The sequence below is a fragment of the Berghia stephanieae genome, chromosome 11 (genome assembly GCF_034508935.2).
Source record: "Berghia stephanieae isolate SIO BIC M18660-M18661 chromosome 11, UCSD_Bste_1.3, whole genome shotgun sequence".
NCBI lineage: Eukaryota > Metazoa > Mollusca > Gastropoda > Nudibranchia > Aeolidiidae > Berghia > Berghia stephanieae.
This window is the reverse complement of record NC_088370.1, coordinates 4,954,103-4,979,691: the sequence shown is the minus strand read 5'-3', so window position 1 is coordinate 4,979,691 and position 25,589 is coordinate 4,954,103. Positions and strand designations below refer to the sequence as shown.

Here is a 25,589-nt window from a genome sequence, read left to right as displayed (position 1 = left end):
ATGTATCACATTCTTACTCAAGCATTCAAAGACGATGGTACTAGGTGGGAAAGCCACGAAGAGTAAGGTTTACAGGAAAGAGAAGAGAACGCACTAACAGACGACACAACAATAACATGTAATAATAATAATAATAAGATGATGATGATGATGATGATGATGATGAATGATGATGATGATGATGTGATATAATATAATAATAATAATATATTAGCAATAATGCAATAGTAATGGTAATGGTAATGGTAATGGTAATAGTAATAGTAATAAAAATAATAATAATGATAATGATAATGATAATAACATTCATGATAATGATAATGATAATGATGATAATAATGATAATGATAATGATAATAATGATAATGATAATAATGATAATGATAATAATAATGATAATAATAATGATAATGATGATGATGATGATGATGATGATGATGGATAATGATAATGATAATGATAATAATAATAATAATAATAATAATAATAATAATAATAATAATAATAATAATAATAATAATAATAATAATAATGACGATGATCATAATAATAAATCTTTATTGTCCTCAAGAAAGTGGCAATTTGTCATTTGGTTACACATTTATAACAATACTATATTGACATAGACACACCTACACAGATGCACACTAGTAACATCATCGTAGTCATCGAAAAAAACGGCATCAACAACATCATCATCATCATCATCATCATCCTCATCATCATCATAATCATCATCATCATCATCACAACAACTTTCCTAAAATATTCGTTACAATCCTTCATTTTCACCATTCCCCTATAACACCATCACCATCTTCATCATACTCCATATTATAATATTTCCTGTAAGCAAAACGACTGGCTATTCAATCGTAAAGACCTGCCTATAGATAGTTCGAAGATGACGTCACTCAGGTCTTTGTTATTGGTTTTCGCCATCCGCGTTTATGAGTAATGCTCACTGAACTGTATTAACCTGACTATAAATGTTCATGGATACACACAGTTTTGTGTGTAGGTCCGTTATACTTCCGGATGGCAATGTTATGAGCTTCTTAGCCAAGCGCATACTACCTATTATTACGAAAAATTCGTAGATTTGCGGCCGCATAGATGAGAGTCCTTGGAAAGGCTCTTTACTCACATTCTCTCACCGTACTCGGGTGTAAAATGAGTACCTGGTCGTTAACAGCGTTGTCTCTGTACGAAAAAAATTGTAATATCGCCTAACAGGCGTCATGTCCCGTCCTCCATGTTAAATGTTGCTGTTGGCCAGGGACCCCTTGTAAAGCGCTTTGAGCACATTTAGTGGATATTGCGCTATATAAAAGCGCATTCTTTTTTTCAATCGTAAAGACCTGCCTATTATTACCAAAAATTCGTAGATTTGCGGAATTTTGGCTCCAATTTCAGTTCATGCTCATCTCTAATTTATTAAAACTTACTAAAACTACATAATTTGTAGTGATTTTGAAGTGTTACTTAGACATTGTGAGGGTAAACTGCATAATTTGTAGTGATTTTGAAGTGTTACTTAGACATTGTGAGGGTAAACTACATAATTTGTAGTGATTTTGAAGTGTTACTTAGACATTGTGAGGGTAAACTACATAATTTGTAGTGATTTTGAAGTGTTACTTAGACATTGTGAGGGTAAACTACATAATTTGTAGTGATTTTGAAGTGTTACTTAGACATTGTGAGGGTAAACTACATAATTTGTAGTGATTTTGAAGTGTTACTTAGACATTGTGAGGGTAAACTACATAATTTGTAGTGATTTTGAAGTGTTACTTAGACATTGTGAGGGTAAACTACATAATTTGTAGTGATTTTGAAGTGTTACTTAGACATTGTGAGGGTAAACTACATAATTTGTAGTGATTTTGAAGTGTTACTTAGACATTGTGAGGGTAAACTACATAATTTGTAGTGATTTTGAAGTGTTACTTAGACATTGTGAGGGTAAACTACATAATTTGTAGTGATTTTGAAGTGTTACTTAGACATTGTGAGGGTAAACTACATAATTTGTAGTGATTTTGTAGTGTTACTTAGACATTGTGAGGGTAAACTACATAATTTGTAGTGATTTTGTAGTGTTACTTAGACATTGTGAGGGTAAATGTTGTTGATTTTTAAAGTTAATAATTCTTATCTCAGTCTTATATTTCCGGTTACCTTTATAAATTGAATTGTCAACAAACAATATGGCTTGCAGTGTGAAACGTTGGTCACATTAAAAGTCTATCATAGCATATCATAAAAATTCCCTTTGGATGAATAAAGTATTATTATTATTATTATTATCATCATCATCGTCATCATCATTAATATTATTATTATTATTATCATTATTATTATTATTATTATTATTATTATTATTATTATTATATTATTATTATTATTATTATTATTATTATTATTATTATTATTATATTATTATTATCATTATTATCATTATTATTATCATCATTATTATCATCATTATTAGCATTATTATTGTTATTGTTATTATTATTATTATTATTATTATTTATTTATTTATTATTAGCATATCATATCATATCATATCATATCATATATCATATCATATATCATATCATATCATATCATATCTTATCATATCTTAAATAGTGGTTGATTAGATCTATTGACCTTTGAATATCCGGTAATGCTTGTTTTTTAAAGCAAAATATCGCTGCAAATCCCAATCCAGTCATAAAAACAGAAAATATCTAAATATGAGGTATAGATAGAATGAAGTTGACGTCAATCGAGCCTTTGTTATTGTTTTTTGCAATCCACGTTTATGAGTAATTCTCACTTAACTGTATTATCCAGACTAAAAGTTCAAGGTTACACAAAATTTATAGTTTTGTGTGTTGGTCCGTTACACTTCCGGATGGCAATGTTTATGAGCTTCTTAGCCAAGCGCATACTATCTATACAACAGTGAATCAAACATTATCAAAGTACAGATCGTTCTTTCTTTCTTCCTCGCTCTCTTTTTGGTTTCGCTATAATTTGTAACTCGTTATATTTCATTCCTGTCTTTTCCAAAAAGACCGTTGATTTGAGCTGCCTTTTGCATCTTTCTCCCCCTCTCTCTCTCTCTCTCTCTCTCTCTCTCTCTCTCTCTCTCTCTCTCTCTCTCTCTCTCTCTCTCTCTCTCCTCTCTTGTGAGTCTGACTCCACCATTTCTCTACCCTATTATCAACACTTTCTTCTTGCAATAGTTACCCTCCTCGTCTCCAAAACATCAAAGTTTTTTGGAATGTATTTTTCTGAAATCATCTCTCTGTTAAAAATTGTTATTTATGTTATGTAACAATGAGTGTATTCTTCTTTGTTGGATTTTGTCTGTGTCCGATGAACTTATAGTGATCTCAAACTAAGTACATTGTGTATGCTTTGTAATTCATCTGATCCTATTTGTTCCATTCCTTTGTCTTATTTCTCTTGTTGCTTTATTGTAATTCCAGAATTTTACTCATTCTCTTTTACTGGCGTGTATACCAAAAGTGGCATGTACAAGCATCTTTGGTTCGTCTGGTGCCTGGTGCTTCTCGATCCATTCAGAAGCCATTTAATCGCAAGACTCTTCACTACCAAGTTTGAGTCAAAATCTGATTAGAAATGTGTTGTGTCGTATACATGTGGCGTTTAACGGAAGCAGGTTTAAAGGATGATGATCTGTCTAGTTGTTTGCTTTTATGCTGAGCTGTTGTGCAAGGGCAGGTTTATGGTGGTGTTTTTGGGTGCTGTAAGCTTTGTGTGAGTCTGTTCAGGCAACCAGGTTTGAGGTGAGTGTTGTTGTGTGTAGCTTTCATGTGGGCTGTTTAGGCAAGCAGGTTTGAGGTGAGTGTTGTTGTGTGTAGCTTTGATGTGAGCTGTTTAGGCAAGCAGGTTTGAGGTAAGTGTTGTGTGGAGCTTTGATGTGAGCTGTTCAGGCAAGCAGGTTTGAGGTAAGTGTTGTGTGGAGCTTTTATGTGAGTGTCGCGACATTTTAAAGACATGAAGGAGGGGTAAGGTATCTAAGTGTCTCCTGATAGATTTGAGGTGAGTGATCCATAGTTTGATATAGATATCGTCAAAGAGGTTTGAGGTGGGTGAGTCCGTAGCCATTGTTATGTTATAGCCTGATACTGAAATCCAAAAGGACTGGCAGTTTGACGTCATTATTTGTTGTTTTTTTTTTTTTTGCACCGTCTAGTGAGTTGTCGTTAGTAGAGCTCGTGGAAACAAGTTATTTCATTGGCTGAACTAGTGAATACAACTCACGATTTGTTTTCTTTTGTTGCAAAAGACAGGCATTTTGACGTCATTTTTGGTCAGTGTCAGGCCATAACTTTACGAAGGCCACGGTGAGTCACATAATCCTGGTGAAATTTACAATGCCTGTCTCCGTGCTGTATTGGATCATCATGCGCCTCTACGAACTAGGATTATGTCAGATCGACCTTCTGCGCCGTGGATCACCGCTGATGTACAGCATTCTAAACAGCGTCGATGTGCGGCAGCAGCCTCTTATGGTTTTCACACTACTATGTTATGACGATCGACCCAATCAGGAAAGTCCGGTCCGCGTTCTTGCACCGTCGCGAACCCGCCCGGTAGCATCGTCACAACACACCGTTCGACTAGATGCTCTGCCGTTTCGGGTTCTTACCCACATCGGGCGGCAGAAAGGAGATGGCTTCAAACAAACAACCAAGATGACCGTGTTATTTATAATCAATGTGTTAATGAAATGAAAAACAAAATGACAGTATTTCTGAAAAGGGATTGTATTACAGTAGTAAAATTAACGCATGTTCCACCTATTTCAATGTTGTTAATGAAATGAGTGCTGGGGGTATCTTATCTCCCATAGTGGGCAGCGAGGTACTTGCTGTGTCTTATATCTCCTTATATCTGTTTTCCAATTGCTGACTGTCTTTGTCTTGGAATGAGATTACTTGGTTTTGTCCGGACCCTGCCAGAGTCCTTGGCTGAGAGGGAAACAGTCGAATGTATAGTTATAGTTTTGGGAGATGATATTTTCTTCCTTGTAAAACATCTCTCTGTTATGTATTTATTTTTTATTCTTAACATATGATTTGTAAACATTTGAGTGTATTCCTCTTAGTGGGATCTTGTGCTAGTGTCTGGGTGAAACATTTAGGTGATCTCAAACTAAGTACTTTGATAGTGTGCTTTGGAATCTACACCGATTCCCTATTTGAACCACTCCCCTTTGTCTTACCCTTTCTTCGGTGCTTTAATTGTAATTCTAGAACTTTTTACTGTCCCATTTTCTTCCTTTTTACTGGCGCTGATAAGACCTCAATGTGTTGCAAGCGCCGTAAAACCCTTAAAAACATAAAAACACAATGAAATGAGTGGTAAATCAAAAAACGAATGTCATGCTAGGTAAGATAGATAGAAATATTTCACCAGACGTGTTTGTAAACTATTTTTTTTTAATTGCTAAGATTAGATGTAAGCTTGACTCATGCCAAAATGAAGAAAATTTGATTGTTAGCATGTCGTATAAAGGCCCTCTTGTATTATTTTTATTTATTATTTTATTTATTCATTTTCCATCCACAGTTATTCTACCTGTACCTGTATCTGGTGTCCATAGCGTTCTTGGTCTATGTCTACACATTTCTACTAAGGACGAACGGTATTTCCTTGGCGTCGGTCTCCCAAAAGATTACTAGGCCCTTTAGACTGAGACATGTAATGTAATATCTACTTTTAGCTTTTATTGTTATTGTTTATTGTTGTTGTTGTTGTTGTTGTTTTTGTGTTATAGTTGTTGCTGATGATGATGATGAAGATGATGATGATGATGATGATGATAATGATGATGATGATGATGATGATGATGGTGATGGTGGTGGTGAATAAATAAACTCATGTCTATATACGAGTATTTAGCATATTTATTTTATAGTAGTTGGCATTCTGTTTAATATGATATGTCATGACCACTGACCACGATGTCTTCTCTTCAAACAGACATCCCATCTTTCTGATTCTATCAATGCTTTGGAGACTTCATCCAACCATCCAAGCACGACCAGTACCGGGAAGTCCCGAAACACCAAGATTGCTTTCATATCAACGGGAAGCAACCAGACGGGGAGCTTTTACCTTAGGATGGGGGCTGTCGGTAAGAAGTAAATAAATAAATTATTCAGTAAATAAATAAATTAATGTGATACATCGTCTCAACTGGGTAATATGTTGTCCACATTGTCTCTGGAGTTACATACTTGATAATCAGAAATTATTGTTTTGTCTCCCTTTCCATGTTTTGTCGTGGGTTTCATAAGGTTCGTGGAAGTTACATATACTCGGTAATCAGTCATTTTTGTGTTGTCTCCCTTTCCAGGTTTTGACCTCGATTCCACACACAGGGCTCGTGTAAGTTTCGTCTTCGGTAATCCTTAAATATTGTTGTCTCCCTTTCCAGGTTTTGACCTCGATTCTACACACAGGGCTCGTGTAAGCTTCGTCCTCGGTAATCCTTAAATATTGTGTTGTCTCCCTTTCCATGTTTTGACCTCGATTCCACACACAGGGTTCGTGGAAGTTTCGTCCTCGGTAATCCTTAAATATTGTGTTGTCTCCCTTTCCAGGTTTTGACCTCGATTCCACACACAGGGTTCGTGGAAGTTTCGTCCTTGGTAATCTTTAAATATTGTGTTGTCTCCCTTTCCAGGTTTTGACCTCGATTCCACACACAGGGTTCGTGTAAGTTTCGTCCTCTGTAATCTTTAAATATTGTGTTGTCTCCCTTTCCGGGTTTTGACCTCGATTCCACACACAGGGCTCGTGTAAGTTTCGTCCTCTGTAATCTTTAAATATTGTGTTGTCTCCCTTTCCGGGTTTTGACCTCGATTCCACACACAGGGCTCGTGTAAGTTTCGTCCTCGGTAATCCTTAAATATTGTGTTGTCTCCCTTTTCAGGTTTTGACCTCGATTCCACACACAGGGCTCGTGTAAGTTTCGTCCTCGGTAATCCTTAAATATTGTGTTGTCTCCCTTTCCAGGTTTTGACCTCGATTCCACACACAGGGCTCGTGTAAGTTTCGTCCTCGGTAATCCTTAAACATTGTTTTATCTCCCTTTCCAGGTTTTGGGGTGGGTTCCATGATTCACAGCGCCGTGGTGTTCGGACACTTCCTTGACATGACTTTTTCAGATCATCCTTGCAGTGATGTATATCAGGCCCTCAAGCCGTTTGTACACATGTGCTTCACATTCAGCCAAATGTACTTCATATTCAGGAACTCTAAGGTTAGTTGTGCGGCTATGTGGTCTCGTGGTATGAAACTCGCTTTCGGATAGGAAGGTCCTGGGTTCGAGCCTCGCTCGGCGCAGAGATGAGTCCTTGGAAAAGGCTCTTTAGCCACATTCTCTCACCGCACTCAGGTGTATAATGAGTACCTGGCCGTTAACAGCCTTGTCTCTGTCCGGAAAAAAATGTAATATCGCCTAACAGGCGTCATGTCCCGTCCGACATGTTATATGTTGCAGTTGGCCAGGGACCCCTTGTAAAGCGCTTTGAGCATGTTTAGTGGATATTGCGCTATATAAACAAAAAGCTCTAAGCTCTTAGTTCATGCATTGGTCTTGTGTTTGTCCACAATTTAGCAGGTCTGATAATCGAACGCAATAGGCTTCAACAGTCGTGACGTCACTTCCCTCGGAATGACACATAGTAACTTAGTAACTAGTTCTAAACTATCTGGAACAATGGCGGACGCCCTTATGAAATACTTCTACGACGAGCATAAAAGTGTAACTAGAGGAGAAAAACATTATAAATCTGATTGTGTTTTGGCTTTTATACATTCTGATCACATGACATGAGAATGTGAAGTACCGATTTTCTTTATTTAGAACCAAGCTGCTGGTTGCTGGACGGACGTGACATCAGCCTATTGAATCTTATTATGGGCTTGATTTAACACTTTGTAATGGATGATCTTTTGCGTCGGTTTGAGTTGAGAGTACCTATCCCCATTACAACAACGAGACCACAACAATTCGAGTTATCAGATCTACAAAACAGTACACGTTGGTCTCTTGTCTTTTCTTTTTTCCAATTAATTAATTATTTTTTTATTAGTGTGTGTGTGTGTGTGTGTGTGTGTGTGTGCTTGAAATGAACACTTTTTAAATAGTTGGATAAAAGATACTAAATAACCCAGTAAATAAATTCTACCATTCTTTTAAAATATTAATCGAAATATTGATGCAAGAAACAGTATAATTCACTTAGATGATTGTGCGGCTATTTGGTCTTGTGATATGACACTCGCCTTTGGATAGGAGAGTCCATAATTCAAGTTCTGCTCGATATATACATATGTATATGTATCAATTTTACAAAGTGAAATAATATGTTGTCCCTATGACCCCTAGTTTTGAATTTATATGTACATTCGTAAAAATGTAAAAATAAAGAATTTAAGAATTAATGGGATGAACTGCTTCGTGAGTCTAAGGGCTAACCCACACCGGAGACTGACTCCGACGACCCGGCACTGCCGTCCTCTGCCATATTCCGGATAAAGACGTCGGGCACGAACAAAATACTATGAATAAAGAGAAGAGCCGCTAGACCTACCCATATCAAGCTCGAAAAAAAAAAGACGGAAGAGGACGTCGGGTGCTTGTTATGGGTAGGTCTAGCGGCTCTTCTCTTTATTCTTAGTATTTTGCCCGTGCCCGACTTCTTTACCCGGAAGACGGCAGAGGACGGCAGTGCCGCCGGGTCGTCGGAGTCGGTCTCCGGTGTTGGTTAGCCCTTATGGTTCTGAACGGCTACTTTACTTTCTTTCTTTATGGTTTTATTTCATTGCTTGATGGCAATCCACAATTACCAAAGCCTGGCGCGTTTTGGTCTGATGCACATGTGTGGTTCGAACATCCTGTGTCTTATGTTTCTGAATGGCTACTTTACTTTCTTTATCTGGGTGGGGTTCCCTACCTCCCATAGTGGGCAGGGAGGTACTTGCTGTCTTCTATCCTCCAATATCTATTTTTCAAATTGCTTTCTGTCTGTGTCTTGGAATGAGATTACTCAGTTTTGTCCTGATCCTGGCCGGATTCCTTGGCTGGGAGGGAAACAGTCGAATGTATAGTAATAGTTTTGGGAGATGATATTTTTTCCTTTTAAATCATCCCTCTGTAATTTACTGGGGTTTTTTTTTATTTTTTTTATTTTTTTGTAAATTGTTAATATAATATGATTTGTAAACATTTTAGTGTATTCCTCTTAGTTGGGACCTGTGCTTGTGTCTGGGTGACACATTTAGGTAATCTCAAACTAAGTACACTGATAGTGTGCTCTTGGAATCTTCATCTGTTTCCTATTTGAACCAATTCCCCTTTGTCATACCTTTTCTTGGGTGCTCAAATTGTAATTCTAGAACGTTTTACTATCCGATTTTCTTCCTTTTTAATGACCTTAATGTGTTGCAAGCGCCGTAAAACCTTTAAAAACAAACACATCAGAGAGATGTTATATGACTATTGGCCAATGGCCTAAAATAAACATTTAATTCGATTTGATTTGACTTATGGTTCTATTTCATTTCTAGATGGCAATCCACAAGTACCAAAGCCTGGCGCGTTTTGGCCTGATGCACATGTGTGGTTCGAACATCTGTCTTATGTTTCTGAATGGCTACTTTACTTTCTTTCTTTATGGTTTTATTTCATCGCTAGATGGCAATCCACAAGTACCAAAGCCTGGCGCGTTTTGGCCTGATGCACATGTGTGGTTCGAACATGTCTTATGTTTCTGAATGGCTACTTTACTTTCTTTCTTTATGGTTTTATTTCATCGCTAGATGGCAATCCACAAGTACCAAAGCCTGGCCCGTTTTGGCCTGATGCACATGTGTGGCACGAACATTTGCGTGTGGCTACGATCTATCGTGGTGGAAACCATACACGTCATGAATAAGAACAAGAGGAAACAGTATTATGGCACGTCGGCGGGAGGTACAGGCCATGGGAGTGCCGATGCCGTTATTGAAAACGATGCAAATGGAACTAACGTTGTGAATCATGATCAAGGTAAGGGGGATGGAGCAGCGTAACACCATCTGTATAGATGGTACGAAGTTGACGTCACTCGGGTCTTTGTTTTTGCTTTTTGCCATCCACGTTTATGAGTAATTCTCACTAAACTGTATTAACCAGACTTTAAACGTGATATCTATAGATAGAATGCGCTTGGCTAAGAAGCTCACAACATTGCCATCAGGAAGTATAACGGACCAACACACAAAAACTATGTGTAACTTTGAACGTTTAAAGTCTGGTTAATACAGTTTAGTGAGATTTACTCACAAACGCGGATGGCAAAAATTTATAATAACAAAGACCTGAGTGACGTCAACTTCATACGCTTTATAGAAGGAAACGAAGATGAAGTCACTCAACTCTTTGGTATTATATTATCTATACAGCCGTTCTGGTGATTAGTTCTCACTAAAAAATTATAAATGCTATGCGTTTAGGTAAAATACTCACAACATCCGCCAGCCTTATGAAACGAACCAGCACACAAAAGGATGCGTAACCGTAAACGTTTAGAGATTTTGATAGATGTAATTTAGTGAGAACTAATCATTAAAACGACTGTATAAAAACAGTAACAAAGAGCTGAGTGACGTTGTCGGTGTTTTAGGTGAAAGAATGTTACCAGTATTCTATGATAGTATTTTTCGATTGCCGTATTGATACATTTTTCCTGATATTCAAAGTTGTGTAAAACTGTCTGTGAATGATACAATACAAGCTATATGAGATTCTGTAATTATAAACTATTGTATAAGGCATTTAAAGGATAATTCCTATTAAGCCTTTAGTAAGATAAGATAAGATAAAATAAGATAAGATAAGATAATCTTCACTTGAAGGTGTCTAAATCTGTTCGCACACGATTCGGGAAGAGCATTCCAGTCTTTGATAGTGCGAGGTGCAAATAAATGTTAGAGGATGTTTGAGTTGTATCTGGATTGATGTTTTAGTGTTTTTGAATGGGTTTTTCTTTGAATGCGTGAGTTTTGTTGTATGTCCAGTTGTTCTGGTGAGATGGCTGTCATTTTGTTTGTAATTATAAACATAATCACACAACATAATATCTATATTTTTTTAAAAATCTAACTCACAAGTACATGCTATGCATAATTTTGTGCAAACACGTGGTCAAGTACTATGACACTCCCCCCCCCCCCCCCCATCCGCCCAGAAGTGACTGGGTAGCTGGGTCTGTTATATCTAACGGAAAGTACTTTGCTAGGGTCCAATGTATAGCAAGCAATTGCTATTGTCTGTTTCACGCTATAGAAAACGGGATAAACTCCGGCTATGTGGACTAGTGGTATGACACTCGCTTTTGGATCGAAAGGTCCTGGGTTCGAGCCTCGTGCTTGGCGCATAGTTGAGTCCTTGGTAAAGGCTCTTTACTCACATTCTCTCACCGTACTCAGGTGTAAAATGAGTACCTGGCCGTTAACAGTGTTGTCTTTGTCCGAAAAATGGTAATATCGCCTAACAGGCGCCATGTCCCGTCCTACATGTTAAATGGTGCTAGCTGTTGACCAGGGACCCCATGTAAAGCGCTTTGAGCACATGTAGTGGATATTGCTCTATATAAAGCTCAATTATTATTAGCTCTGAAATACTACCACTTTCTCATTTGTGTTTACCATTCCACAGAAACGGAACATAATTTGCCGGAACTTCGCTGCCACTCCAACTCTGTGATGGGGAGACTACACGAGTCATCCACTGTTTACCTGTTCCCCTGTACTATTGAATACAGTCTTATCTGCGCAGGTACACAATACAATTGTTTAACCCTCTCCTTACCGATCACTTTCAGTATTTTCCCAAAATGGCAGACATGCTTACCCAGCAGAAAATGGATTTTTTAAACTCAAACAATCTCTCTACAAAACAACTTTATGTTCTTATTAATTAAAAAAAAGATCATTCTTCAAAGTTTGTGTCGTACAAAATAAATCTGAATAAGAAACATTTATATCGTGTCGTAACAAATGTGACGATTTTGCTGTAGGTGGTATGGAGAGGTTAACCAGTTAACTGTCGTACTCTGGAATATTTTTTTTTTTTTTAAATTAAATTGGCCAACAAAAACTCATCTTTCAAATATCGATCGATTTCAACGACCCTCATCTTGGTAAAATCTCTCAAACCTGGGACATCGAAGAAGTCCCAGAAGTCCCAGGTATGAGAGTTTTTTGCTAAGATGAGGGTCGTTGAAATCGATCGATATTTGAAGGACGAGTTTTCTGGCCAATTTTATTAAAATACGTGTCGTTCCAGAGTATGGGCAATTAAATGGTGAAATACGAGTCTAATGTTGTTGTTGTTGTTGTTATTATTATTATTATTATTATTATTATTATTATTATTATTATTATTATTATTATTATTATTAATATTATTATTATATTAATATATTATACTATATTATTACTATTACTATTATTATTATATTATTATTATTATTATTATTATCATCATCATCCTCATCTCATCATCATCTCATCATCATCATCCATCATCATCATTACATATATTATATTATTATTATTATTATTATTATTAATTATTATTATTATTATTATTATTATTATTATCTTATTATTATTATTATTATTATTATTATTATTATTATTATTATTTATTATTATTATTATTATTATTATATTATTATTTATATTTTCATTATATCATCTATTTTCTATTATACATCATCATCATCATCATCATCATCATCATCATCATCGTCAGCATCATTACAATTATTATTACTATTATTGTTACTATTATTATTATTATTATTATTATTATTATATTATTATTTATTATTATTATTATTATTATTATTATTATTATTATTATTATTATTATTATTATTATTATCACTTCGTGCACATATTTATAAGTACACGCCAGGTGAACCCAAACACCGTAGCCATCAATAAGTGTTACTCCTTATTTTGGTGTGAAAATCCCCTTGGTGTTTGTAACTTTCTATTTGCTCGTATCAAAGTGTATTTATTTGCAGGTCTGATAACCCAAAAAAAATTTGTTATGGTCTCGTTGTTGTAATGGAAATACTCTCAAACCAACTTAAAATATTGGCCAGGACAAGAATGTTACATCAAGCCCATAATTACGTTCGGTTAACACATAGGCCCGTATCATACCAAAGTTTACCTTAAGTTGTTATAATTGTTTTGTCTTGTTCTTTTATTTGTTTGGTCTTTGTTGTTGTTTTTTTTTTTCGGTTTTTTTTTTTTTTGGGGGGGGGGTTGTTTTTGTTTGTTTTTTTGTTTTTTTTTTTTTGTCTTTTTTTTTTTGTCTTTTTTTTATTTGTTACTGTTTTGTTTTGTTTTTCTTTCTCTTTCTTTTTGTTGTTGTGTTTCTATTATTATTATTCTTTCTCTCGCTCTCGCTCTCTCTCTCTCCCCCTTTTCTATCTATCTATCTATCTATCTATCTATCTATCTATCTATCTATCTATCTATCTACCTATCTATCTATCTATCTACCTATCTATCTATCTATCTATCTCTATCGTGTCACTATCACTAGCTACAACACAATACAAAGAAAGATTCTCACACAAGATATGTATCCAGTCCTCTGGAAAAGTTGGTCTTACACTTCCAATGAGATTGGAACCAGTTTGTTTTGTTTTCATTTTTAAACAACACGCTTATGTTTCCTATATTTATTCATTCTTTGTTATCCGAAGGTGTGTTGTGTGTCATGTGGTACAATGTTGGGGTGGGGAGGCGGTTGACCAAACAGACTACAACCTTTGAAACGTCATCAGCCGATAACGCCCTGGACAGCGATGACGACGAGAGCGACTCTCCCCGAAGGGAACAACGAATGAGCGTGGACTGTGCTAGCTCGAGTCAGGGTTTGTTTCTGGGCGTGGCCGTGTTGGTTGTGGCTTTGTGTTGTCTGATTTGGTTCTACGTCATCATCGGAACCTCTGACAAGCATCAAATGACAGGATCATTGCTTGGTGAGTGCATCGCCATCGTTATGTTATAGATAGTATGCGCTTGGCTAAGAAGCTCATAACATTGTCATCCGGAAGTATAACGGACCAACACACAAAACTGTGTATCTATGAACGTTTATAGTCGGGTTGATACAGTTCAGTGAGCATTACTCATAAACGCGGATGGCAAAAAACAATAACAAAGACCGGAGTGACGTCAACTTCGATCTATCTATAGCCAGCCTGACACCGTGGCCATCGTAAAGTTATAGCCTGACACTGACCAAAAAATGACGTCAAAATGCCAGTCTTTGGCCACAAAAGAAAACAAATCGTGAGTTGTATTCAATAGTTCAACCAATGGGACCACTTGTTTCCATGAGCACTACTAACAACAACTCACTAAGCGGTGCAAAAACCAAATAATGACGTCAAACTGCCAGTCCTTTTGGATTTCAGTATCAGGCTATAACATAACGATGGCTACGCTAAGAGCCAGCCTGACACTGACCAAAAAATGACGTCAAAATGTCAGTCTTTGGTCACAAAAAAAAACAAACAAAAAAACAAATCGTGAGTTGTATTCAATAGTTCAACCAATGGGACCACGTGTTTCCATGAGCTCTACTAACAACTCACTAGACGGTGCAAAAACCAAATAATGACGTCAAAATGCCAGTCCTTTTGGGTTTCAGTGTCAGGCTATAACTTAACGATGGCTACGGTGAGTGACGGCTGTGGTGTGGCCTTGTGGTATGATATGACACTCGCTTTCGGATCTTAAGGTCCTGGGTTCGAGCCTCGCTCGGCGCATAGTTGAGTCCTTGGAGAAGGCTCTTTACTCACATTATCTCATCGTACTCGGGTGTGAAATGAGTACCTGGCCATAAACAGCGAAAAAAATTGTAATATCGCCTGAGACGTCATGTCCCGTCCTAAATGTTAAATGTTGCTGTTGGTCAGGGACCCCTTGTATAGCGCTTTGAGCACGTTTAATGGGTATTGCGCTATATTATAAAAGCTCAATTTAATTTTAATTGAATCAGGATTTTCTCTATAAAGCATAATACTACTACTACTACTACTACTACTACTACTACTACTACTACTACTACTATTACATTATTATTTTCATTATTTTTTTAAATTAATATTATCATCATCATCATCATCATCATCATCATCATTAGTATTATAATTATTATCATTCTTATACACATGTTTGAACAGGCCACGTGTCCGAAGACTTCATATATGTGGTGACTCTAATCGCTACAGTGATAGCTGCCTTCCAGATGAGAGACATGCACTTTTCGATAGCACTCAACGCAGGAATAGATGAGGTCCTCACTCTGGTCTCTTTGGGAGGTACGGACATTTGTGACCCACCGTGTCAAAACGGTATTATGTCTGGATCCACTCTGTTAGGGAAATTGACTTCTTTGCCACAAATATCAAACTTGGGTTTCATTTCTGTACGTTATGCTGGAGTATAAATACTATTTCTTGCTTTACAAAAACTTCTAAGGTCCAATTTCTCATCATTCTATCTCTAAATTCACTTTTTGGGGTCTGACTCTGTCACAAAGTGCGCACGTAAACCGTATGCTTATGTAGCGCAGTTTGCAACCTTGTTTATGTGTGCTATATTCAAGCTACGACACCGATCAATAACCAAACACAATACGTTGATAAAGGTTTTGAAGCTAAATGAAGATATATTTTATTACAATATAACAAAGATATTATGAGATATAAAGATGAAATGATAGATGTAATAAGTATGAAATCAAATGGATGGATGACAAATTGATGGAGATGGTGTGATGATGAATATGATATGAAAGCGATATGAAAATATATAATTAAATCAATTAATTATCAATACTTTACCAAACCGCTACCACATCAGACAATCTCACAGATAGGTTGCAACCATCACAGTCATACAGGCAACTAATAATTAACTAACTAACTAAACACAATCCAGACGTGTAGAAGAAAGCCAAAAGAGTGTTCTTGATATTCAACAAAACTGTAAGGTTGTTCTAATATTGTTAATTTGTCTCTTCTTGAAATTGTTCTGGTTTCACAGTATTCATAAACAGATCAATTGTTTCTCAATGTTCTGATATTAAAATAAGCAAATGGTTCTTCGCAGGTAACTTATAAAACAGGCAAATGTTCAGTTTTTATTAGTGTCAAGCTATGAGAGAATAGCTTAAAGTTGGCTTGTTAAAGCCCAGCCTCCAACGGCTCATTCACTTTAAAGAAAGAAAATGATTTTGTTATCACATGATAATCATACGAATATAACTCTATCTATATTCGAACTCATTCAATATGTTTACTTTAAATGAGTAAATATTATTTTACTTTAACAAATCAATTTATTAATGTTGATTAATATTGCTTTACTTTGTAGATATGAAATAATATTGCTTTATAGCAAGAAAAGCTTATTTTCTTTACAACAAGAATATATTATACAATTAATTTATTTATCTGATTAATTAATTGAGACTCAAAATTTAAAGTGATATTATGATATTAATATCAAAACACAATCATAATTGTAATCACAACATATTATTCAAAATCTCACCAGAGCCGAACAGATTATAGAAATCACAAATTAAGTCTACACAAGACTTTAATCAAACTCTACACAAGAGTTATAACACAACTTGATTCAGCTCAAACTTTGAGCACCGCAAAGTCTACACAAGACTTAAATCACACTCTACACAAGAGTTAACACAAAACGTGTTTCAGCTCGAACTTTGAGCACTACAAAGTCTACACAAGACTTTAATCCAACTCTACACAAGAGTTAAACAAATGAGCCTAAAAGACTCCGCTGTGGTTATCGCTTAGAGACCATGAGCCTAAAAGACTCCGCTGTCTGGTCTCTTTTGAGACAATGAGCCTAAAAGACTCCGCTGAGTGGTCTGAAGAAACTGCTCAAAACTCTGGCATTTATAGGCAAAAATCAAGCAAACGAAGCAAAATTCTACCCACACAACCGGATGTTAGTCATATCCGTAAACATCTGAAATTCCTTAAAACTCCCCCAGATTCCATAATCATGGACAACAACAACCCATCCTGATACCGGACATCCTCATATCAAGGATAAATAAATTCGTCAGCCCCATAGTTACGAGATATCAATCAAGCCATACCATAACAAAGTCACTCCCGTAGAATACAGGGATCCTACTTTGCTTATAAGTTTACGGAGAAAACAAGATTGATGCCTTTCTCACAATAACCCCCACACTACGTAGTTTAATTCAAACTTCCGGGCCATAGGTGCATGATCTGATACGACCTGTATCAACAAAAGAAGGGTTGTTCCAGAGGGATTACAATAACAACAACAACTAATACTACGACGACGTACATCCTGTCGTAAACTGACGCCTACACGGAAGCATTTCGTTACATATCTCCCCCCTAAGACTAAATTTGGTACAACATTTAGTTAGATCATCGAAATGCCTCAAGATCACATCGATCTCGACAATTATTTGGGCTCATGGTTGTCCCTTCCTTCAACAGACAACATCGGCATCACACATCCACACTTCAACTCCACCTTGCCGTGTGTCATGCATTTCGGTGGTTCATGATCCTTGTTTTCGTCAAAACATGGAAGTCGAGGACTCTTAACAGTGGGAGCATGAGTAAATGATCGAATGTCACTTGTCATACTGTCGTTGTTGGAGGAAGCCTGACACTCCGACTTTAACCTAAGCAGTTCAAGCTCTTTCTCCATCAGAGCTTCTTGCCTTTGAGCTCGTGCTCTGCTTATCTCCTCCTCTTCTTTGGCACGTTCTCTCTCCTTCTCTTTTCTCTCTTCATCTTCTTGTAACTGGGCTGTCACCCAAGCACGGAGATCTTCACCCCTTAACTCCAATTTTTCTCCAGGTTTAATTAATCTTTCCATATCCATCTCTAGGACAATTAATCAAACCAATTCAAATTCAAATAAACAAACTTCAATATGTTTATCGACACTGTTGCCGTAAATGTTACTTTCACGTAGAATAAAGTGGTATTACAAGTAACCTTATTAACGATATGCGGTCAAATAGATCCCAAAACAGATTCAAAACAGGCAATTAATACCGATTCCTACACGGAATTCAACATTGATCTATATATAGACTCAAATATAGAATCAAAACAAATTTACTACAGGTCCTAACACAGAACCAACGCTTCACCCAGATTCCTACACAGAATCAAAACATTGACTTAATATAGACGTATATTAGAGTCAAAACAACTGATTTAATACAGGTCCTCACACGGAACCAACGCTTCACCCAGATTCCCCACACGGAATCAACACAATAGCTTCACCCAGATTCCTCACACGGAATCAACAAAATAGCTTCACCCAGATTCCCCACACGGAATCATAAAAACTATCTTCACCCAGATTCTTTCTCAGAATCAACAAAATAACTTCACCCAGATTCTTTCTCAGAATCAACAAAATATCTTCACCCAGATTCTTTCTTAGAATCAACAAAATATCTTCACCCAGATTCTCTCTTAGAATCAACAAAATATCTTCACCCAGATTCTCTCTTAGAATCAACAAAATATCTTCACCCAGATTCTTTCTTAGAATCAACAAAATGTCTTCACCCAGATTCTCTCTCAGAATCAACAAAATATCTTCACCCAGATTCTTTCTTAGAATCAACAAAATGTCTTCACCCAGATTCTCTCTCAGAATCAACAAAATATCTTCACCCAGATTCTCTCTCAGAATCAACAAAATATCTTCACCCAGATTCTTTCTTAGAATCAACAAAATATCTTCACCCAGATTCTTACACAGAATCAACAAAATGTCTTCACCCAGATTCTCTCTCAGAATCAACAAAATATCTTCACCCAGATTCTTTCTTAGAATCAACAAAATGTCTTCACCCAGATTCTCTCTCAGAATCAACAAAATATCTTCACCCAGATTCTCACACGGAATCAAATTACCCCAACAACCACCTTCGTTCCTTACAAAAGGGAGAGGGGGGACAATGGAGGCTTCACAGCGCGAGTACCGCTTTCGCGCTAAGTCAGTGATCCGTATCACTATGTCAGATGACTGACAACTTAGAACCGAACAAATGAAAATTACCAGAATAACTTGTATTACACCTTGCGTATAATGACAGTCTTATAACCATTAAATGGATACCAATTTGCTTTAAGCTCAAAGATATTATCTATCTCAAGTTTCAAACAACTCCCTAACCTGTCTCAACAATTGTTTGGTCGCGATGTCTCTTGAATGCACAACAATAAGAATCCCACTTCTGACACCAAATTATGTCACAAAGTGCGCACGTAAACCGTATGCTTATGTAGCGCAGTTTGCAACCTTGTTTATGTGTGCTATATTCAAGCTACGACACCGATCAATAACCAAACACAATACGTTGATAAAGGTTTTGAAGCTAAATGAAGATATATTTTATTACAATATAACAAAGATATTATGAGATATAAAGATGAAATGATAGATGTAATAAGTATGAAATCAAATGGATGGATGACAAATTGATGGAGATGTGTGATGATGAATATGATATGAAAGCGATATGAAAATATATAATTAAATCAATTAATTATCAATACTTTACCAAACCGCTACCACATCAGACAATCTCACAGATAGGTTGCAACCATCACAGTCATACAGGCAACTAATAATTAACTAACTAAACACAATCCAGACGTGTAGAAGAAAGCCAAAAGAGTGTTCTTGATATTCAACAAAACTGTAAGGTTGTTCTAATATTGTTAATTTGTCTCTTCTTGAAATTGTTCTGGTTTCACAGTATTCATAAACAGATCAATTGTTTCTCAATGTTCTGATATTAAAATAAGCAAATGGTTCTTCGCAGGTAACTTATAAAACAGGCAAATGTTCAGTTTTTATTAGTGTCAAGCTATGAGAGAATAGCTTAAAGTTGGCTTGTTAAAGCCCAGCCTCCAACGGCTCATTCACTTTAAAGAAAGAAAATGATTTTGTTATCACATGATAATCATACGAATATAACTCTATCTATATTCGAACTCATTCAATATGTTTACTTTAAATGAGTAAATATTATTTTACTTTAGACTCATTCCGACATAATACCGTTTTGAGACGGAGGGTCACATTTTTCAACCATTTTTTTTCTAGATATATGTGTCAGTGCATTACGTAATCAGTCGGAAGGTGAAATTTTTGGATTTTCATTTCTTTTGCATTTTCTGAAAGAATATGCTCCCCAGAGCATTTTAATCTTTATTTGAAGTAAATCGGGTGATTTTTCATGAAGTTATGGTCAGATGTATGGGAAAGGTATCCAGCAACTTTTCTCAAACTCAAATTTCATACTTTTCTAACTTGACTAGCCGTAACAAAATATTTATAAGTGAAATTAAGCTTCGATATTTCCTCAAGATGTACAAAAATGGTTGATTTAATCATTTATGACAAGAACTCATTTTTGATTTTTTTAAATTGACCTTCTAACTAAACTTGGCCATATCCCAGTTCAAACCTTTTCACCATCCAACTGATTATGTCATTCACTGTAACACATTTGTGGCAATATCATAGTCTCCTTAACCCTCTCCTTACCAACTATAGGAAAATCGTCACATTCGTTACGATACAACCAACATTTTTCTCATTCAAATTTCATTTGTACATCATAAAATTTAAAGAAAATGAACAGTGTGTTGTAGAGCATGTTTTGCTAAAGAAATTATTTATTGCAAGAACTTACTGCTATTGTGTTTGAGTGATAAGATATCTATGTTTGTGTTAGTTGGGTGTGAAGTTTTGGGGAAATCCTGAAAATGGCTGGTAAGGAGAGGGTTAATATAAATAATTTTGCTGTCCCATCAGGCCTTGGACTGTTCGGCGTGTTCAGCATTGTGGCATCCATGTTATATCTAGACACCCTGGACGGTAAACTGACCGTGATGACCAACGTGGTCATGTTGGTACAAGCTGGTAGCCAGGCCACTTTTATCCTGACGTGTTTAAATGTGTCCGCTATCAATGATGCACAGGTAACGCTAAGAGATAAATAGATAGATAGATAGATAGATAGATAGATAGATAGATAGATAGATAGATAGATAGATAGATAGATAGATAGATAGATAGATAGATAGATAGATAGATCGATGGATAGATGGATAGATAGATAGACAGATAGATAGATAGATAGATCGATGGATAGAGAGAGAGAGAGAGAGAGAGAGAGAGAGAGAGAGAGAGAGAGAGAGAGAGAGAGAGGCGAGGGCTGCCTGAAGCCTGGACCGTGAAAGTAATAACGAAAAGGTGAAAATGGAAAGATTTCGAATGGGAACAGTTCCGACAATGGACGTTAAGGGTACTGTTGTGCTGACGAAGGGTTTGTACCCGAAACGACCATTGTCCGTACTGTTCCCACCAATAGTACAGACAATGGATGTTTTGAGTACTGTGTTGTGTTCTTGTGTCAACTTCTTACTTGACAAATGGTTGGCCAATATTCGAATACAGAAAACTGTGTGGGTGACAAATTCTTGCTTTCCAGATTATTGGCCAATATTCTTATGGAGAAAGCTATTTTTCGTGACAAGTTCTTGCTTTAGAAAAGGTTAGCCAGTATCCTAATGCCGAAAGTTGTGTTTTAGTGACAAATTCTTACTATACAAATATCAATGACCAATATTCTAATAAAGTTTTGTTTTAGTGTCAAGTTCTTAGTTTACAAATCGTTAGCCAATATTTTAATAGAGAAAGATATTTTTTGGTGTCAAGTCAATACTTTACAACTTGTTAGCCAATATTCTGATGGAGAAAGTTGTGTTTTGGTGTCAAATTCTTACTTTACAAACAGTAGGCTAATATCCTTATGGAGAAAGCTGTAGGTTTTGTTTTTATTTTTGTTTTTGTTTTTTGGGTTGTTTTTGGTTTGTTTGTTGTTGTTTTTGTTTTGTTTTTTGTGTGGTTTGTATGATCTTTATCGACGACCAGCATATATTTAGACTAGAAAATAAGATGCCATCACTCTAAAACCAGAAGATCGATTACACAAGGTATGTATCCAGTCGTCCTGAGGAGTGGTTAGTTTTACACACACTTCCAATGAAATAAGAACCAGTTTGTTTGGGGTTTTTTTTTTTTTTGTTTGTTTTTTTGACATTACATTTTCTTTACCTATTATTTAATCCTTGCAGGCACGTCAAAAACCGGGTCGTAACTGCGTCACCTTCCTGCTCGTGTCCAACTTCACCCTTTGGGTTTTGAACACGTTCGAGACACAGAGTCTGGAACACAACATGGTGCAGGTACGTAATCAAATTCATTCAGTCAGCATTTCATTTAGAACGACAAGAGCAATTATTTTTCTAGGATTATATGAAAAAGCTTCTTAAAATGTTCATGTAGGGGGCGTATTGTCCTGTGTTTTATCTTTTGCTTTCGTAATTGTTTTTTGTTTTTTGTTTTGTTTTGTGTGTGTGTGTGTGTGTGTTTTTCTTTCTTTTTTTTTTTTGTTGGTGTTTTTTTTTTTTTTTACTTTGTTTTTGTTTTGTGTTGTGGGGGCGGGAAGGCTTGTTGTTTTTTGTTTATTTTCTCACGTTTATTTTGTTATCCAGCCAATCGAATGTTAATGGTATTTTTCACGAAAAAGTTCAAAATCAGCGTTCTGATTGGTTTAAGTACAACCTAAGGTAAGGATAAAGTGCACATTTCAATTGCTTACGGAACTTTTGAAATTTCGCCAAACAACTCTCGCAAATATGAATATCGTAAAAACTCGAGTTATTCGGTAAAGTGGGCGAGCAAATAACTTGATAATGAAGATAGCGGAGTCCTCTAACTCATATTCTCTCACCGTACTCAGGTGTAAAATAAGTACCTGGCCGTTAACAGCTTTGTCTCTGTCAGAAAAATAATTGCAATATCGCCTAACAGGCGTCATGTCTCGTTCTACATAATGTTACGTGTTTCTGTTGACCAGGGACCCCTTGTAAAGCGCTTTGAACACGTTTAGTGGATATTACACTATACAAACAACGTTCAAAACTATATTTTCTTTTATGATACTGAAGGTCAGCCATTAGAGGCAGTAAAACCAATTACTAGAGGTGCCTAAATGAGTCAATAAAATGGAGATAAAGATAAAGGGGAGTAAATCTGACTCATGAATAAGTTTTGTCTTAGTTCCCTTATTCATGAGTCAGATTTACTCCCTTTATCTTTATCTCCATTAATTAGAGGTAGGCGTTTGAAAATTATTCGCTTCAAAGATTCCTTTTTGAAAGTTCAAAAACCATATCCTGCTGGCCAATAATGTAAGGCGGTGTTTACATATGTGACCCTTCGTCTCGAAATGGTATTATGTCGGGATAAATTGGACCCCGAAAAGTGACTTTAGAATTAAATTGATAGTAAATACCAATTTTTTGGGCTTCTACATTGTGAGAAATTGTCTTCATTCTCTTATATAACAAATCTCTGGGTCGGATAAGTATATAACAAATCGAAACAAAGCCCAAGTTTCATGTTTTTGTCAATAAATTCAATTTTTTTTTCACTCGAGTCATCCCGACATAATACCATTTAGAGACGGTAGGACACATGTAATAAGTTAAGGACTGATTTTTTTCTTTTTAAAAAACAAACAAACCAGTATGACTGTATAGTAGATAAGATGATTTTATTTTTCCCTCTCCAGGTTGACTTCTACGGGCCGAATGCCTGGTCCATTTTTACCCACATCTCTGTACCCCTTGGGATATACTACAGGTAGAGCCATCAGCTAGAACTACTACTACTACTATTGATACAAGATTTGTTTCTACTATTCCTACTGCTACTACTACTACTACTACTACTACTACTACTACTACTACTACTCCTACTACTCCTCCTACTACTACTACTACTATTACTACTACACTACTACTTTTACTACTACTACTACTACTACTACTACTACTACTCCTACTACTACTACTACTACTACTACTATTACTACTACTACTACTACTACTACTAATAATAATAATAATAATAATAATAATAATAATAATAATATTGGTACTAATACTACTCCTACTACTTCAATTACAACTACTACAACTACCACTACTACTAGCAGTAGTAGAAGTCCTATTATCATCATCATCTTTATTATTTTTACTCTTATTATCATCATCATCATCATTATTGTTATTATTATTATTATTATTATTATTATTATTATTGTTATTATATGTTATTATTATTATTATATTATTATATTATTATTATTTATTATTATTTTATTATTCTATATATTATTATTATTATCATAATATCATTATTTTCACTATTCCTCAGGTTTCATTCCACGGTGTGTCTCTCCAACATTTGGAAATTTGCCTGGAAAACGAGTCTCGTGGGCAGGAGAATTGATTGATTCAATACGTATCTGAACTGATAACAGCAATTTCATGTTATTTTTTGTGTGTTGTTTTGATTATTTTTTTGGTCTCTTTTGTTTTTGTTTTTTGTTTTTTGTTTTGTTTTTTAGTTTTACGGCGCTTTCGACACATATAGGTCATTTCAGCGCCACTAAAAAGGATAAAATGGGATAGTCAAAAAAGTTGTTTTGTTTTTGTTTTCAAGAGTTTCACGGCACTTGCTACACATTTAGGTCATATCAGCGCCAGTAAAAAGGAAGAAAATGGGATAGTAAAAAGTTCTAGAATTACAATTAAAGCACCCAATAAAAAGTAAGACAAATGGGAATTGGTTCAAATAGGAAAAGATGTAGATTCTAAGAGCACACTATCAAAGTACTTAGTTTAACTCTCACAACCCTGACACCAACTATATCCGTAGTTTAACCGGGTTACTTTTATTTATTACATTTTTTATGAGTCAAATTATAGGCGCAATATCAAAGCTAATGTTTTTAATATTTAAATGTTAATGGTAGTTGAATAAAACTATCTATGCACATGCTCATTTTAACGCACTTTTTTTTCCAATTTTGAAAAGAAGCAAAAATCTCTAGGATTGAGTGAGTTGAGATCACCTAAAAGTCTCATCTATACACAAGCACAGGTCCCCACTTAGTGGAATACACTCAAATGTTTACAAATCATGTATTTTGTATTTTTGAGGGTTTTACGGCGCTTGCAACACTTTAAGGTCATATCAGCGCCCGTAAAAAGGAAGAAAATGAGATAGTAAAAAGTTCTAGAATTACAATTAAAGCACCCAAGAGAAAGTAAGACGAAAGGGAACTGGGAACAAATAGGGATCAGATGTAGATTCCAAGAGCATACCACCAATGTACTTAGTTTGAGATCACCTATACGTTTCATCCGGACACAAGCACAAAATCCAACAGAGAGGAATACACTCAAATGCCTAAATTATACATTCAAAATAAGAAATATAATAATATTACATAACAGATGATTTACAAGGAAAAAAATACCATCTCCCAAAAC

At 35.7% G+C, this 25,589-nt stretch overlaps 1 protein-coding gene across 1 annotated transcript; it reads left to right on the top strand.

The window, feature by feature from the left end:
- On the top strand, positions 1 to 24,589 carry LOC144957153 (proton channel OtopLc-like). The gene is made up of 14 exons (XM_078888171.1): positions 1 to 62; positions 3,489 to 3,598; positions 3,775 to 3,809; positions 5,599 to 5,730; positions 6,013 to 6,166; positions 7,134 to 7,297; positions 9,862 to 10,090; positions 11,741 to 11,860; positions 13,812 to 14,090; positions 15,300 to 15,437; positions 20,995 to 21,161; positions 22,320 to 22,430; positions 23,822 to 23,892; positions 24,469 to 24,589. Exons 1-14 carry the CDS (start codon positions 1 to 3, stop codon positions 24,545 to 24,547), a joined length of 1,851 nt encoding a protein of 616 aa, XP_078744297.1. The 3' UTR covers positions 24,548 to 24,589.
- Positions 24,590 to 25,589: the final 1,000 nt, after the last annotated feature.